At 40.9% G+C, this 16,551-nt stretch overlaps 1 protein-coding gene across 2 annotated transcripts in view; it reads left to right on the top strand.

Annotated features, from left to right (window-relative positions):
* Positions 1–13,912, top strand: part of ZFPM2 (zinc finger protein, FOG family member 2) — a 453,035-nt gene extending 439,123 nt beyond the window's left edge. For both annotated transcript variants that reach the window (XM_032858490.1, XM_032858491.1), the window contains 3 exons: positions 3,401–3,607; positions 7,174–7,398; positions 10,333–13,912. In XM_032858490.1, coding sequence (XP_032714381.1) covers positions 3,401–3,607; positions 7,174–7,398; positions 10,333–12,824 — 2,924 coding nt within the window. In that variant the 3' untranslated portion in view covers positions 12,825–13,912. The remainder of the gene's footprint in view (positions 1–3,400; positions 3,608–7,173; positions 7,399–10,332) is intronic.
* Positions 13,913–16,551: the final 2,639 nt, after the last annotated feature.

Here is a 16,551-nt window from a genome sequence, read left to right as displayed (position 1 = left end):
GCTTATTAGGCCCACAGAAAGTACTCCTAATTAATACAATTGTCTTGTTGTTGTCTGTATAATTCCACTGTTAATACACAAGCTTTACTGCCTTGTTGATGGCATCCCCACCTTCTGATTTCCCAGACCCAAACCTTCAGGTTTTTTTCAGCAGCTTCCTTCCTCTTCCTCATCTTAGGAAATCAGCCCCTCTCTCTCTCTCGAACTGAGTCCTTTTCTCCCTCACAATTTACACCTCTCACAATTGAACTAGTACAAGAGCCTCCAAATGGCCCTGGGGTGATAATTCCTGTGCCCCTCCCCACCCCCTCCAGTTTCCAGTCCTCATGACCCTGAGATCTTTCTTCTTGGAGAGAAAAGCCACTATCATTATTCATTTATTCACACACACACAAATTATGCTATCTCCCCACCACGAGGAGCCAGACACAACTGTCTTTCTGTTACTTTCAAAGCTGTCTGGCCCTGTGCTCAACTTTTCTGGTGGTGGGGGGGGAGTGGGAGGGGTGGGGAGCCCTGATATGTAATGTCTGCTAATTCCAGTGGCAAGTGCAGCAACTCTCACCGTGACCGATTTCAAGTTACCAGTGTGATAGCCACTAGTACAGAAAATGCCTGACCACTGGGCATTGTGTCCTAGACTCCAGTATAGGCTGGTTCCAGCACACCCCTGCCTGTGACCAGCCCTTTCTCCCTCAGATGCCATGCTCTGGCCAGGTAGCCTCTGAACCATTCCCGGGACAGTCAGGTTCTTCCATAATCCTGCCCTGGCATGCATACCCCTTTCTCTGCCAGCAATGATTGACCTGCCAACTCCGCCCCCCACACACATTTTACCTTTATATTTCATGAGTCAGTAAAAAAGTCACCTTGGGTGGCTTGCCTGACTCCCCGGAGACGTGTCCATTATTCACTCTTCTCACATTTTCTTTGGCACTAGGGGACGCCACCCACCCTGTGGTCTTGTCATTCATCCGCCTCTATGTGTCCATTCTGATTGTGAAGCCGGTGAGCCCAGCCCAGCCCACAGCAGAGAGCTCAGTGAACAGCTGATGCATGAGTGATCTGAGAGATTAAAATCCCAGAACAACTGACTTCCTCGTTAAGTCTACCTGGTACATTTTCAGCCCAATTCAACCTTTCTAAAGGAGATGCTTTTTCTAAACCATAAAATGAGATGAAATGATGAAGATAATAAAATATGAAACATGACTCAGTATGTCAGAAAACATACATTACTATTGCCAGGCTGTTTAATCATGTAGAAAAATCATGTTTGCTTACTTTCCATTACACTTAATATTCCTGAGTTTTATTTCCTTTACTTAGTGGGTCTTTCTGGTCAAGAGTTGGAGCCCAGGGATTCTGAGTCATCCTGCTACATCAGTCTCTGCTGGGAGACAGATTAGCTATGCGTGGCACCTTCTCTAAAATCTGTTTCTCCTGGGAACCTGAGTCCAAACCTTTCCTTTTGCGAAAGATACCCACAGCTGGATTTGCTAAAAATGTAAATTTCTCAAAAGGGGTGACATATTACCAATAAGGGAGGTCATTCCGTTCATCCCTGAAATCCAGGGACTCCAGAAGAGCCAGTGACGAAGGAAACCTGGACTGTCGCGCCTTGCTCTGCCCGCCCCACCTCTCCTCTACAAAGACTCACTTAATAAACTATACCCCAGAGGAAAGATAAGGTGCGAATGATTACCTTGTCTACAGCTGTAAGTAGTTTGGATCTGTATGCACATCAGAGAAGGCTGAGCCGCTGAACGCAGGAGCCTTCCTGGGCGAGGAACCGGCTCTGGCAGACACACCGCCACCGAGCCGGGCTCAGCCACTTGCACAGAAATGCCACTCAGCTTTTCTATTTGTAAAGAAATAAGTCCGCGCCAAAGCGAATCTGTTCTTCAACTTTGCGAAACTTGGATGCTTTCAGATCCGTTAAGAGTCAAAGTGGAAAAAAAAAAAAGTTTTCTAGCCTTTTGGTAGATTTGGGTTTTACTTTTGGTATATTTGGGTTTTACTTTGCAACTTTTCACACACGTTCGAGGTACGTAATCGGAGCTGTATTTTTCACAGACTTGTACTGTCCGGGAGGGTGTTCTCTTTGCTTACCTTTAAGACGTCATCCGCTGGTGTAATTAGCTGTCTGAGGTTTCTCGGGAAGTGTCCCGATTCTTCTGGGCGACTCTGCCATCGCGTATGCTGTTATCTTTTCCAGCAGATTTTTACCACAAGTTGTTTAAAAACTATGATCTATTTAAGGATGGAGGAAATGAAGTGCAGTTGAAAAGACAGTTATGCTGAAAGATAAACAGAGCAATATTACTTATCAGAATGGGTACAAATTTTGCTTCCTTAATGAGTACAATATATAGCTCTGCAATATATACACAATGAGAAAAAAAAAAGCTTTATAACATATCAAGTATGCCACGTTATTTCAGGCATAACTGTACAGGATACGTATCTAGGCCTGAGAGTGTAGATAACAAAATATAAGTGCTTTGCCTGTCTAAACATGTTAAATAAATGAGCATACGCTATCGCGTTCCAATACATTAGAAGATGTACTTGCATAGTTAATTTTCTTTTTAATGCACCACACGTGATCATTTTGAAGTGCAGAGCCAGAGTATATCTTAGTATTTGAAGAAAGGGTTCTTTTCATTTAAACAAATCTTTATTTAAATAAGCCTTTTGAAAAGGATCTGTGGCATATCTTCTTTTCAGGAAGTTCAGTCAGGGTAAATGGAGATAAAGAAGCCGCATTATAAGGAATATTATATAAGTAAAGATCACTAAGCCAAAAAAAAAAAGAAGAGAAAAGAAAGGGAAATGGCACCAGACGTAAAGAGAGTAGAACTAGCTGGAATGTCATTTTAACTTCCTAAATTTTAGGAGCGTTCGTGTACTTTGTTTTGTTTTGTTTTCGGCATGTAGGTATGTTGGGAAGAAAGACAGTGGGGAAGGGAGGGAGAGAGGAAGAAATAACTTTTTACTTCCACAAGGTACAGAAAGAGTAACGGCAAAGGCTCACCCGCAATAAATTTCTGCAGCTGGATCCCTACCAGGCCTCTTGGTAAGCAGGAGGCCACGTCTTAGCACGGGTAATGATTAAGGCAAACCCCAGAAGACACATGGTTCCCAAAACTCTCCACAAATGATGTCTGTTCTTGGTTCTTAGTTCTTTCCTACTATTGGCCACTGAAGAGTTCATTTCATGCTAGGTGTGCAATTTTCCACCCAGGAGGGAAGAGGAGGACAGCCCTGGTCTCCATCACTCTCCCCTAGTAGAAAGTGATGTGAAAACCAGAAGATGCCATTGCCGTCAATCCGGTGTACGGCAGGCTGGAGCGTCCTACTTCATTCGCTCTTTCTTTTTCTTCTCTCTTCTTCATAGGGGGTCAGCTCTGGTGCACCACGACGAAGGCCATCTCTGAGGGAGAAGAGCTAATTGCCTTTGTGGTGGATTTCGACTCACGGCTACAAGCTGCCAGCCAGATGACTCTTGCAGAAGGGATGTACCCTGCGCGCCTGTTGGACTCCATTCAGCTGCTTCCTCAGCAAGCTGCCATGGCTTCTATTCTGCCCACGGCTATTGTCAATAGTAAGTGCCGTGGGCAGTAGCCCTGTCCAAGAACTTTGCGGTGCTGATGAGTATTTGTGGGAGAAAAAAAAAAAAAAATGTCTACTGACAGGCAACAAGGGATGGACTTTTTTCTCCAGTGTTGTGATTTCATTTTATCTTCTCTAACTTTGTGTGTGTGTGTGTGTGTGTGTGTGTGTGTGTGTATCTGTGATCGCTTCTCATGAGAGTATGAAAAGGACAATTAAATTCATTCATTTCAGGTTGGATTCTTGAATGTCACACACACACAAAAACTGACTTTCTAAACTAGTTGAACAACATTCAAGGCTACTTAGCTATGAGAGATCGAATAGCTTTCATTGATGCTTCTTTAGTAGAATAGCTGTGGAATTCTTTAAGGGCTATAGAGTTAGAAACTTAAAAAAAAAAGGAAAAAGGAAATAATCAAATTGTGATTAAGTATATTAATAAAGAGGAAGTATAGCCTGGGTAAATCAAGACATCAGCTAATACGACAACAAAAACAAAAAAGAAACATAGGAAAATAAAGAAAAATACATATGAGCTGGAGAACTCCATACATGCATGGAGAATTTAGAAATATGCTTCGTATGGGGCGCCTGGGTGGCTCAGTGGGTTAAGCCTCTGCCTTTGGCTCAGGTCATGATCTCAGGGTCCTGGGATCAAGCCCCACATCAGGTTCCCTGCTCAGCAGGAGTCTGCTTCACCCCCTCTCTCTGTCTGCCTCTCTGCCTACTTGTGATCTCTCTGTGTCAAATAAATAAATAAAATCTTAAAAAAATAAAAATATGCTTTGTATACTCTGGCAAATATGCCTTTGTAATTACATTATTTTAAAATGACTAGTGAACCTAGTTGTATTCCTTGAACACACAGAGGGACACTTTATAGGACAGAAAATCAGTGGTCTAGGAGTCCCCAGGTCTGAGTTCTAGACTCAGCTCTGTTTTTATCTAGCTCTGTGAGAAAACATGAATACCAGTCATATCATAAGAGGAGAATACATTCCAAACCAGTAGGTAAGTGAGGTATTGCATTTAATCAAAAATGTCCCTGAAAATTCCTAAGACTGAATGATGCAGAATTATAGATACTGTCATAATGTCTTGATATTTTAAAAATAAATACTCAACAATAATTATGTTCTTGCTGTCACAATAGCCTTTAAAGAAATTCTCGAGTGTATCTGGAATTACTGTATTTCCAAACATTGGATCTAGTGCCCCTAGCCTGAGGTAATGTTTTGGGATTTCCTTCATGTAAATGTAGTTATTTTCTTTTACTGGATTTTTACTTTGATTCTGATAGTGAGGAACTTGAAATAAGATACGCCCAACTTGAATTTGAAGCAAAAAGTTTTTGTTACCAGGAACACTGGGAGTACCTTAAATTATTGTGAAGCTCCAATGTGTGAATGTGATTTTTAATTATATTTGAGATTATAATGTGTTTGCTTTCTATAGCAGGATAACTATTGATCCCAAATAAATCAGCATAGATGCATACAGTCTTTGGTCTCATTTTGAAATGAGCTAATCAGTTAAAACTCATTTTGCTTAAATAGACACAACACGAAGCAGTATGGCCCTCTGAATTGGTGGGAAGAGCTAAAATAATAAACAGCAGTAGGATATAATCTTACAACCAAATTTTATTTTGAAATTCTATATTGTACTTTCTGTCCTTACTTCTCATTCACTAGAATTTGGTCCTCAGTTTCCTCCTATCTGTTTTAACGCGCTCTCCCTGAGCCATCTCCTTCACTATCATGGGTTCCACCACCAACTCTGTATTAACAATTCACAAATCTCACATATAGCTGTTTCTTCTGAGTTTTAGACCTCTGTCGTCACCTTCCCCGTGTTCCCTTATTTCTTACAGGAATATCTAGTCCCACATATCTAACACAGCCGTATGCCTCAGTTTGCCTGGATTAACCCCAATTTCCAGTGTTGGCATGCTCCCTTTCACTACAAAGTGCCAGGTTTGCACAACAACACTGGGTCAGATTTGGTCTCCCTATACCTGTCCTTGCCTGACCTCCTCACCTGTCTGTCATCTGCTCCCTATAGAGCTGAATGAAACTGTTACACAGAAATGCTAACAAGAAGCCTGGCCATTGAAGAAACTTTCCACTCTAGCATCTAATTGCACTTGATCTTAGCCAAGAGGCCAAGAAGCGATTAGCATCTAATTGCAAAGTAGCGCTCATCACTCCTAGTCAATTCTACATCCTTGATACAACTTTCCTTCCTCTGTGGCTCCCTTGGCACTGATATGGAAGAGTTCTCCCACTGGGTCCCATCCCAGTTCACCCACTTGCATGATCATGGGCAAGTCACTCAATCTCGGTTTCCTTGCCTATAAATAGATAAAGGGGAAAACACATATGTGAGGAAGTTTTTCACGAGTAAATACATGCAAAATATAGACAAAAATATCCTAGCATGACTTACAACTCAAACTCTGTCATATTTCACCTAGATTATCGCAACTGCCTCTTCCCAGTCATGTCTTCCTTCCAAATTCACTACCTTCAAAACTCTACTTCACTGTCGTAATTTCATAATATCTGATTCTGCCCATCTCTTGCTTATAACGATTCAATGATTCTCCATAATCACTGAGAAAAAAATCTAAACTTCTTAAGAGAGCCTACAGAGTCTTTGATCACTACTCCTACCTCCTCCAACCTTATCTCTTCCAGTCCCCATCCTGGGGAAGAGCCTCCCAGCCCTCCCCCAGTCCCTCTCTGAGGCTTCCATGCCTTCCCCTGGGCTGTGCAGTTAAGACCCAACCCTCTTATTAACAGAATCTCATTCTTCACTTACATTCTTCACTACTTACAGAATCTCATTCTTCACCACTCAGCGAGGGCATGTCATTATGCTCCCTTTGAATCCTTCTCTGACCCTGTCCTTCCTCCAGTCCTCTCACCCACCTAGTATCACACCCCAAGCACTCCTCAGACGCCTCCATTAGCCTGCTCATTGTAGCCTACTGTAATTACCTGACCATTTACTCATCTGCCCCAGGAGACTGTAAGATCCCTGATGACCTTTTTTTGGTCTTTCATTTTGTTTTACACCCAACGCAGCATAGAGTCTCTAGCACAGAGTAGACATTCTCTAATTAATTTATTAAATGAATGAATGATGTCAGGAGCTGGCGTCAGGGCTAACTTTAGTTCAGCTATCAGATCTTTGCCTTTTAGTCAATCAGATAAGCCATTTCACATTACTATTTATAAATGCATATTTTTCTAAACCTTAAATACACTGTAAACAACTTAAAATTAATCTCCTGTGCTTTTCCTGTTGGAGCCTCCTACAGTACCGTTTTCTGAAGAGTCTGTGGGAAGGTAAATTGCACTGGGTGTAACATTGCTTTAAAAGCTCAGTCCTGGGCTGTGGAACAGCACCCAAGATTGCGCTCATCACTGTCTGATCGCCTAATTCTGAACCTGAGAGCAGTCTCTGAGAAACATTGAACTAAATGCCGCTTCATTCAGGGCTGGTTCCAAATGGGCAGCAGCTAATGTGTCCCTGTGTTTTCGCCCGCAGAGGATATATTTCCTTGCAAGTCTTGTGGCATCTGGTATCGAAGCGAGCGGAATCTGCAAGCCCATTTGATGTACTATTGCAGCGGGAGGCAAAGGGAAACGGCTCCGGTGTCAGAAGAGAATGAAGACAGTGCTCCTCAGATTTCCAGCCTGTGCCCCTTCCCGCAGTGCACCAAGAGCTTTTCAAATGCCCGAGCACTAGAAATGCACCTGAATTCGCACAGTGGTAAGTGCTTCCCTTGCTGCTGCTTTTGCTCTGGGAGACTCTACTGTTTCTCTGCATACCTCCCTATATTCATATATGCAAACATATATAATTCCACATCTATGTAACTGCATCTAGCTATAAAATCAAAATCGAACTTGCTGAACCAGCTGACTGTGATTTTATGTCACTTATAATCAATATACCCTACTCAAAAGACTTGGGTCTGAATTCTTTCCTAACAATGACAGTACTCAGATCGCAGGCCAAATCATTCTTTTTTTTTTTTTTTTTTTTTAAACAGCACCATTTCAGAAGTAAACTCAATACCCTTTGTATGTTGTCATTAATATTCATTGATTTAAGTGTCAAGTGATCTTTGGAAACTGACCATATTATTTCCCACATGGTAAGGGATAAATAGTAGGTACATAAAAATAAGTATCTGTGGAATTGAAATAACACTGTTATTTTGATAGATCCAATTAAAATCACACTTGAGAGAAATTAACTTTTAAGTACAAATTTGTAAAATGCTCTTGACTTCCAGAACACGCAGAACAGCTTAGTTGATCTCTATGACATAAAGCCACTTTTAATGTAATGTTTTTAAATTCCTTAAGAAAAATTAGGCTAAAAAATTTTTTATTTTATTTTATTTTTATTTATTTATTTTTTTACCTCACTCTTTAACAGCACAGTGGTAATTGTCCCCATTTTACTCTGGAATTATGTGCTCAAGTATTGTTAGTATTATCATATTCATTCTAATTCATTCCTATATTTTTAAAAAACAAGTTAACCAAATGTACAGAATTATATTAACCCTAGATACTGCTAGGAACATTTGTAAATAGGACAAACCAAGGTTTGGGTGTCAGTTCTTCAGCATCCATAATACAAAACTTAGAAGGTACTGCGGGGTGACTTCCTCACTGTTTTTGCTTGAGTTGAATAATTTAATAAAAAAAAAAACTTGAAATAGGTGCTGAGTTAAAAAAAAAACGAAACAAAACACAACACTAATTCCAACCTCCAATACCCTACTACAGTGCAAGCTTTTGTCTTTGAACCTATAAAACTGGCAATTTCCTTTCTAGTCATTCTCTTTCCTTTCCCTACAAATGAGCCATCTTTTTGTAGGTGATAAAGCAGAGGAAGCAGAAATAGGTCAGTTGTCTCAGACAGTGAGTAGTCATTCACAAAACAAAAAAGAGAGAGCGAGGGATCTCTCAGCTAAATAGAAGAATGAGTATTGGATCCGTTAAGGAGAAAAGGACTAATATGTCCCCTTTTTTTGCTATAGGACTAGGTTTTTTTCTACCATGTTTTCAGCTTATAAATATAAAAGGCAGGTCTCATTTTAGTCTAAAGTGCAGAGGGCATGAGCCATGCCTGATTTAGCCATATGTCAACAAATGGGAACTAGAGTTGACCTTAGTGAGTTCAAGTGTCCAGATATTAATTCCCATACATGGGGGGGAGGCATTTCCCCCATAACTACCAAACAATCCTCCAGATACCAAGTGGGTGTCCTACAATTTAACTCAATTCTGACACTATCACCTGGAGACAGCATCAGATTTTCCATATTAAGGGGCCAGCCCCGGGGCCCCAACTTCAGATGCCAGTAGAAACTGAAGTTGTTAACCTGAGCTTCCCACCGACTAGCTGTAAATCAGAGTTTGCTAAGAGCCCTTCTTGGGGTTCAATTAATTTGCTAGAGTGGCTCACAGAACCCAAGGAACCCATTTACCTACTAGATTACCAGTTTATTATAAATGGTAATGATTTAGGAACAGCAAAATGGAAGACATGCCTAGAGCAAGGTATGAGGAGAGGATGAGAAGCTTCCGTGCCCTCTCCCAGGCTGCCATTCTCCTCGAGCCAACTGGGAATCTTTCTGAACCCCATCATTTCAGGTTTTTAGGGAGGCTTCATTACATAGGCATGATTGATTAAATATGGGTGTTGGCAATTTAAACTCAATCTCCGGAGATTGGGGAGGAGGGGCTAAAAATTCAAACCCTCTAATTACAAGGTTATTTCTCAATGCAACCAACCCTACCCTTAAGTAACCTAAGGGCTTTCTAAAAGTCATTTCATTAACATAACAAAAATACTTTTATTGCTCTTATCACGGGAAATTCCAAGGATTTAAGGAGCTGCAAACCAGGAAGCCTGGTCAAAGATTAACAAATATGAATGACCATATATGTGTTTCTTATAAATCAGAACCTCACAGGAAAGTTTCCTCACCAGTCACTGGTGATATTCAAAATATTTTATAACTGACTAGAAACAGGCCGTGATCAGTCAACACAGGGTTCTGTCCTAAACGACTGTGTGAATGTACTGGTGTCCACCTGCTGAATATTAGCCCTGGATAGAGGTAAACCATGTTCAGCAAAACCAATGCATAAAATTCTAGATTTGTACCAAAGATAAATTAGGAGGTTATAAATCACTTTACCAAATGGTTCCTTCTTGGATTCTTTTGAATAAATACCTAATCTAGTGCTCTAAGAGTTATTTGATTTGCAAACAGTTTATCAATATCAACTCTAATGTATTCCTACTTCTTCCTAATGCAGAGCATGGTTTTGTAATGAGCAGGTTCTCCGATTAGAAATTATAAAATCTGAGGTTTGAACATGGCTCTGTCATTGAATCGCTTTAGTACCATAATCCATTCCCTTGATCTCCTTGAATTTGTTTCCTGACCTGGAAGATAGAGACAGTGAAGACTGTCCCGCTGTGATCCAATGACACATTCAAACGTTCTCTGGAAGCTATGAGGTGTTACCACTATGATGACACCCAACAAAGAAGAAAAGCTAATATCACAAGCGCGATGCTGAAAGAGTTCAGCTCATTTGTGCGGTGTAAAGGTTTTTATCATTAGAAAGCCGATGCATGCGGTTCTCAGTATTCTTATTTTGTGTGTCTCTCCAGGAGTGAAAATGGAAGAATTCCTGCCCTCTGGTGCTAGTCTAAAATGCACCGTCTGTAGCTACACCGCCGATTCTGTGATCGGCTTCCACCAACACCTGTTCTCCCATCTCACTCAAGCTGCGTTCCGATGCAGTCACTGCCACTTCGGCTTCCAGACTCAGAGGGAGTTACTGCAGCACCAGGAGCTCCATGTCCCTGGAGGCAAACTTCCCAGAGAAAGTGACATAGAACACTCTCCAAGCGGGACGGAAGACAGCCTACAGCCGGCGCCAGACCTGCTGACCAGGAGCGAACTCCCCCAGAGCCAGAAGGCCATGCAGACTAAAGATGCGAGCTCTGACACAGAGCTGGACAAGTGTGAGAAAAAGACGCAGCTCTTTCTCACGAACCAGAGACCAGAGATACAGCCCACAACAAACAAACAGAGCTTTTCTTACACGAAAATAAAGTCTGAGCCCTCAAGTCCAAGACTTGCCTCATCTCCGGTTCAGCCTAATGTTGGGCCTTCTTTCCCTGTGGGCCCTTTCCTCTCTCAGTTTGCTTTCCCCCAGGACATCACCATGGTCCCTCAAGCTTCGGAGATCTTAGCCAAGATGTCTGAACTGGTCCATCGGCGACTGAGGCACGGAAGTAGTAGCTACCCTCCCGTCATTTACAGCCCCTTGATGCCCAAGGGGGCTACTTGTTTTGAGTGTAACATAACATTCAATAATTTGGATAATTATCTCGTGCACAAAAAACATTACTGCAGCAGCCGATGGCAGCAGATGGCCAAGTCCCCAGAGTTCCCTGGTGTTTCAGAAAAGATGCCTGAGGCCGTGAGCCCCAACACTGGTCAAACCTCCATAAATCTCCTCAACCCAGCGGCTCATTCTGCTGATCCTGAGAATCCCCTTCTTCAAACGTCCTGCATCAATTCTTCCACCGTTTTAGATTTAATTGGGCCAAATGGGAAGGGCCACGACAAGGACTTTTCCACGCAAGTGAAGAAGCTCTCCACCTCTAATAGCAACGACGATAAAATTAACGGAAAACCTGTTGATGTGAAAAATCCCAGTGTCCCCCTGGTGGATGGGGAAAGTGACCCAAATAAGACTACCTGTGAAGCTTGCAACATCACCTTCAGCCGGCATGAAACATACATGGTCCACAAACAGTATTATTGTGCTACGCGCCACGACCCTCCACTCAAGAGGTCTGCTTCCAACAAAGTGCCTGCCATGCAGAGAACAATGCGCACCCGCAAGCGAAGGAAGATGTATGAGATGTGCCTACCCGAACAGGAGCAGAGGCCTCCCCTGGTCCAACAGCGATTTCTTGACGTTGCCAACCTCAGCAATCCTTGTACCTCCACTCAAGAACCCACCGAAGGGCTAGGAGAGTGCTACCACCCAAGATGCGATATCTTCCCAGGAATTGTCTCCAAGCACTTGGAAACTTCCCTGACGATCAACAAATGTGTCCCGGTTTCTAAATGTGACACTACTCATTCCAGCGTTTCCTGCCTCGAGATGGACGTGCCCATAGATCTCAGCAAAAAGTGCTTATCCCAGTCTGAGCGGACGACCACGTCTCCCAAAAGGCTGCTAGACTACCACGAGTGCACCGTGTGCAAGATCAGCTTCAATAAAGTCGAGAACTATCTGGCCCACAAGCAGAATTTCTGCCCGGTCACAGCACATCAGCGTAACGACTTGGGTCAACTCGACAGCAAAGTATTTCCGAATCCAGAAAGCGAACGGAACAGCCCCGATGTCAGCTACGAACGAAGCATCATAAAATGTGAGAAAAACGGGAATCTGAAGCAGCCTTCCCCGAACGGAAACTTATTTTCCTCCCACTTAGCCACCCTGCAAGGCCTGAAAGTCTTTAGTGAAGCTGCTCAGCTCATTGCTACAAAAGAAGAAAACAAACATTTGTTTCTTCCCCAATGCCTTTACCCCGGAGCAATAAAGAAGGCAAAGGGAGCTGACCAGCTTTCACCATATTACGGAATAAAGCCAAGTGATTACATTTCTGGGTCTCTCGTCATCCATAACACTGACCTAGAGCAAAGCACAAATGCGGAAAATGAATCTCCGAAAGGCCAGGCTTCCTCCAACGGCTGTGCTGTGCCGAAGAAAGATTCCCTGCCGCTGCTGCCCAAAAACAGAGGCATGGTCATAGTCAACGGTGGACTGAAGCAAGAGGACAGACCTGCAGCCAACCCGCAGCAAGAGAACATTTCCCAGAATCCTCAGCATGAAGATGGCCACAAATCTCCATCCTGGATCTCTGAGAACCCACTAGCCACGAACGAGAATGTCTCACCGGGAATTCCTTCTGCAGAGGACCAGTTGTCTAGTATAGGGAAAGGTGTGAATGGCTCCACCCAGGCTCCCACGAGTGGGAAATACTGCCGGCTGTGTGATATTCAGTTCAACAACCTCTCGAACTTTATAACTCACAAGAAGTTTTATTGCTCATCACATGCGGCGGAACATGTCAAATGAGATAACTTCATAAATGAACACCAGTCACCTTTGGTACCAGTGTTGAGTATGTCGTTCTACCCAGTCCAGAAAACAATAACAACAACATAAACAACAAAAAAAAACCGAACACACACACACAAAACACACACAAAGAAACAGAAAACAAAAACAAAAGCTGTTTGAATTACATCTGCGCAATCAGGAGATAGTTCTTTAAGGCTGAGTTGAAGACTTAAGGTGTAATTCCATTACAGTCCATTAGTAAAGTGTATTATTGGTGCCATTTTCAAAAAGAAATTAATTTATTTTACCAGCAGTATTCATAGCTGTGGTTATGTTATTTTTTATTTAAAAACTTTATATTAAAGTCATTTGTAATGTTATTGTATAGTTATTGTGTAGCACATATGGTTTGCACTGTATAGTAGATTTTAAAGAAAATAGTCACGAACAATACAGAAAAGCATTTTAGAAATAGCTTCAAAAGCACTTGTGTACCTTGATTTCTTCTTCTATGCTGTTGCAGATATATGTATATGCTAAAATATAACTTGCAAAGATGTTCTAAATACACATGCTATAAGTTCGCCTTAAGATTTCAATTCGTGGATAATCAGGCTCTGTTTGCACTTTATATTTTAGCAGATACAGTCTCTTAGTCACTAGGCTTTGCATTTGTATGTAGCTGTATGTTTCTGTCCATTTTCTTAATCTTAAACATGTATGTTAAACGAAGATGGCAATTTTTTTCTTGTATAGTACCTGTATTTTCTTTCGCTGATGCAGCTCTGTCTCAATTTTTAAACCTTTGCTGTTAAATGCAATACTTTATAAAGAATGAACAAAATTACTGGAAGCAGTATTGTAAGTAATAAGGTAGTATTAATCAGTTTTATCTTTTGAAAGGCACAGTCTAAATCGAAACCCTAAACTCAATGCTGCAAGTATGAATTTAATTCATATATAAGATCTATTTAAATATGAGTAGCAATACTGCACCTGGTGATCACAAAGATAATGTTCTACTTCTGATAGAAATAATTTCTCAACAAATGTTGTTACTATGCATGTATATGGATGGAATAAAATTCCAGATTGTTGGAGAAGTTTGGCATACTCCTTTTTTTCTTTGAAATACAAAGGAAAGTCTATATACCTATTTTTTGTGATGAGAATAGATTAAAAATAGCACTGAATAGCTGAATATACCATATACATATGTGTGTGTGTGTGTATATAGTAACATGTGCATACATATATAGGCATATATTATATAGTAACATGGGCATACATATATAGGCATATATATATATATACACACACTCACACACACACACACGCACATAGTAACATGATGGCAAATCAATAAAAGGATTAGATTGTCCATTAATGCACCTGATTAACATAACTTATTATATTAAATGAACAGGAGACTCCAACCTATGGAACTAGACAATTTTCCATTACAGCTATATATAACAAGCACTATCTTTCTGTTCTCTACCCACTCCCCCTACCACTGTAGCACAGAAAAAGAACAATTTCATGCGTCTAAAAGATTTGTAAAACCTAGGCACAAGAATTGTAACAGTTGTTGATCAAATGCACCCAACTTTTAAATGAAGTTTACTGGAGAGGGAGGCTTGCACTTTAAGGAGCAGTGAAGTTACATGGTCAAGTGATTCTCAGGAGTAAAGACATACAGATTTCATGCCTGCAATTCACAAAAGATCCTAGATTTTACCCTGAAATATTTATGTGTTATATCTGAAAGAATATATTTATATATATACATATATAAACAAGAAATATATATATAATTTATATATAATATATAAATACATATTTTATATATATAAGATATATATATATCAACACAAGAAATTGTTTGTATAGTTGAAAATGAGTTCCAATAGCCCTTCATAAAAGAAAATTGATAGCAGAGGCTGAAATAGTGATGTTCAGACCACGGCTAGACCCTGAAGAGTACAGAGGAAGAAAACGGGTTTCGACATGTAGAGATCAGTTGTAAATGGTAGCATGAAAGTAGCATATGATGGTCAAGAGTCAATAACAACTATCCCAAAGAAAGAGGCTCAGATAGGAAAGTAGAAGAAAACGAGGGTATAAATAAAGATCTGGTCTCACAAGACCTTGAATGCTAGGTTGAACCTTACGGGTTCACACATTGCCTCCTACCTAGAGTCATGAAATGAAAATTGTGTTCAGGAACAGTGACGGTGAAATGTGAGGCCTGGAAGGTAGAGAGAGGGAGATTTGCTAGAAAAGGCCGTAGCAATGGTCCTCATGGAGACTAGTGGGACACACACTGAGTGAATGAAGGACAAGTCTAGGTACATGCTTATATTTTAACAGATATTAAAGACCTAATCAGAGAGAAAACACAAGGTTTTCAACCCTCACTGATGGAAACACTGTATTCAACAATACAACGTTGGGTCAGAATATTAGCACCAGTTGAAGGGTCTGGGGGAAGGGGGAAGGGTGGTAAAAAGAACGACAGTTTATATTGGTTCTTTAGATTGTGGTATTTAAATCCTCTACGGAGCACTAAAATCTACTAAATCAGAATACTGAAGGAGGGCCTGGATTTCTCGGGCTTTTTGGCAAAACAACCCTGAGCTATTCTCTGTTGTCCTCTTCTGACCACAGCTGAAACTCACTGAATTAAATATAGGGGGTGGGGTTTGGGAAGCAGTATTCTGTGGTCAACACCAAAATAAATTAAGCTGGTAGCAGAATTTAACACTCAACTGGTCTTCAAGGGTTGCTATCTCATATATAACACATTTCAGGTTTTAAAATTATTACAATTTAAAAATAATTCAGTACATGTGGGATAGCATTTAAATTAAAACTAAAAAAAATGAAGTCATTATGGAACCTGGGAACAATATTTGACAATCTTTTAATCAGGTGGAGCCCTCTCATTTCCAGGCAAAAACTAAGTGTCAGAATTTAAGTGCCCAAAGTCACAAAGGCAATGGGTTGAGACTCAGACCCATGAGCCTTACTCTCAGGTTACCTCTCCACATCATGTTCCTTTCTCTACCAAGCCAAAAGAATAATATTAGGGCGTGCAGTGAAAGTTCCAGCTACTTTTTCTCCCTCTGATATATTAAGTCTAGCTCAATCAATCTCTGGAGATAGAGAAAAAGCATATTACTTTCTCATGACTGCTGTAACAAATTACCACAAGCTTGGTGACTTAAAACAACAGAAGTTTATTTTGTTACGTCTCCCTGCTGGACTCTACAAATGTGTAGCAGCACGGCAGAAATTGTTATCCCGAAACTATTAAATGTCCTGGAACTTGATTGAGACATGAATGTTATTAACAAACATTGATGATATCCATAAAGAATTTGGCATCTAACGAAGAACTCTCCACCGATCACTCGGAACCCAATCATGAGGCAGAATGGGGTCTGATAAAAACCCTGCACCAAGGTATATATCTGTCTGGGACACAGTAAACGTTCTTAACTCAGAGAATCATAAAAAAACAGACATGGGCTGGGTGAAAGTTTACTTTAGCACTATCTAGAAAAAAGAGTTTGCCCAGTGTATTAATAGAATACACAGGATTGAAAGAAAATAAACTGTTTTCAAGAACCTAGCAGCCCCATTTTGCATGCAAATAATATATTGATTTCAAGTGACTTTTATCTTTATATTAAAGAAGAATGCCAGAGCTTTTCGCTTCACAGCGCTTCTTCAGTCA

The sequence above is a fragment of the Lontra canadensis genome, unplaced genomic scaffold (assembly GCF_010015895.1).
Source record: "Lontra canadensis isolate GAN:19392208 unplaced genomic scaffold, GSC_riverotter_1.0 scaffold15, whole genome shotgun sequence".
Lineage (NCBI taxonomy): Eukaryota > Metazoa > Chordata > Mammalia > Carnivora > Mustelidae > Lontra > Lontra canadensis.
This window is presented reverse-complemented; position numbering and strand designations above follow the sequence as displayed.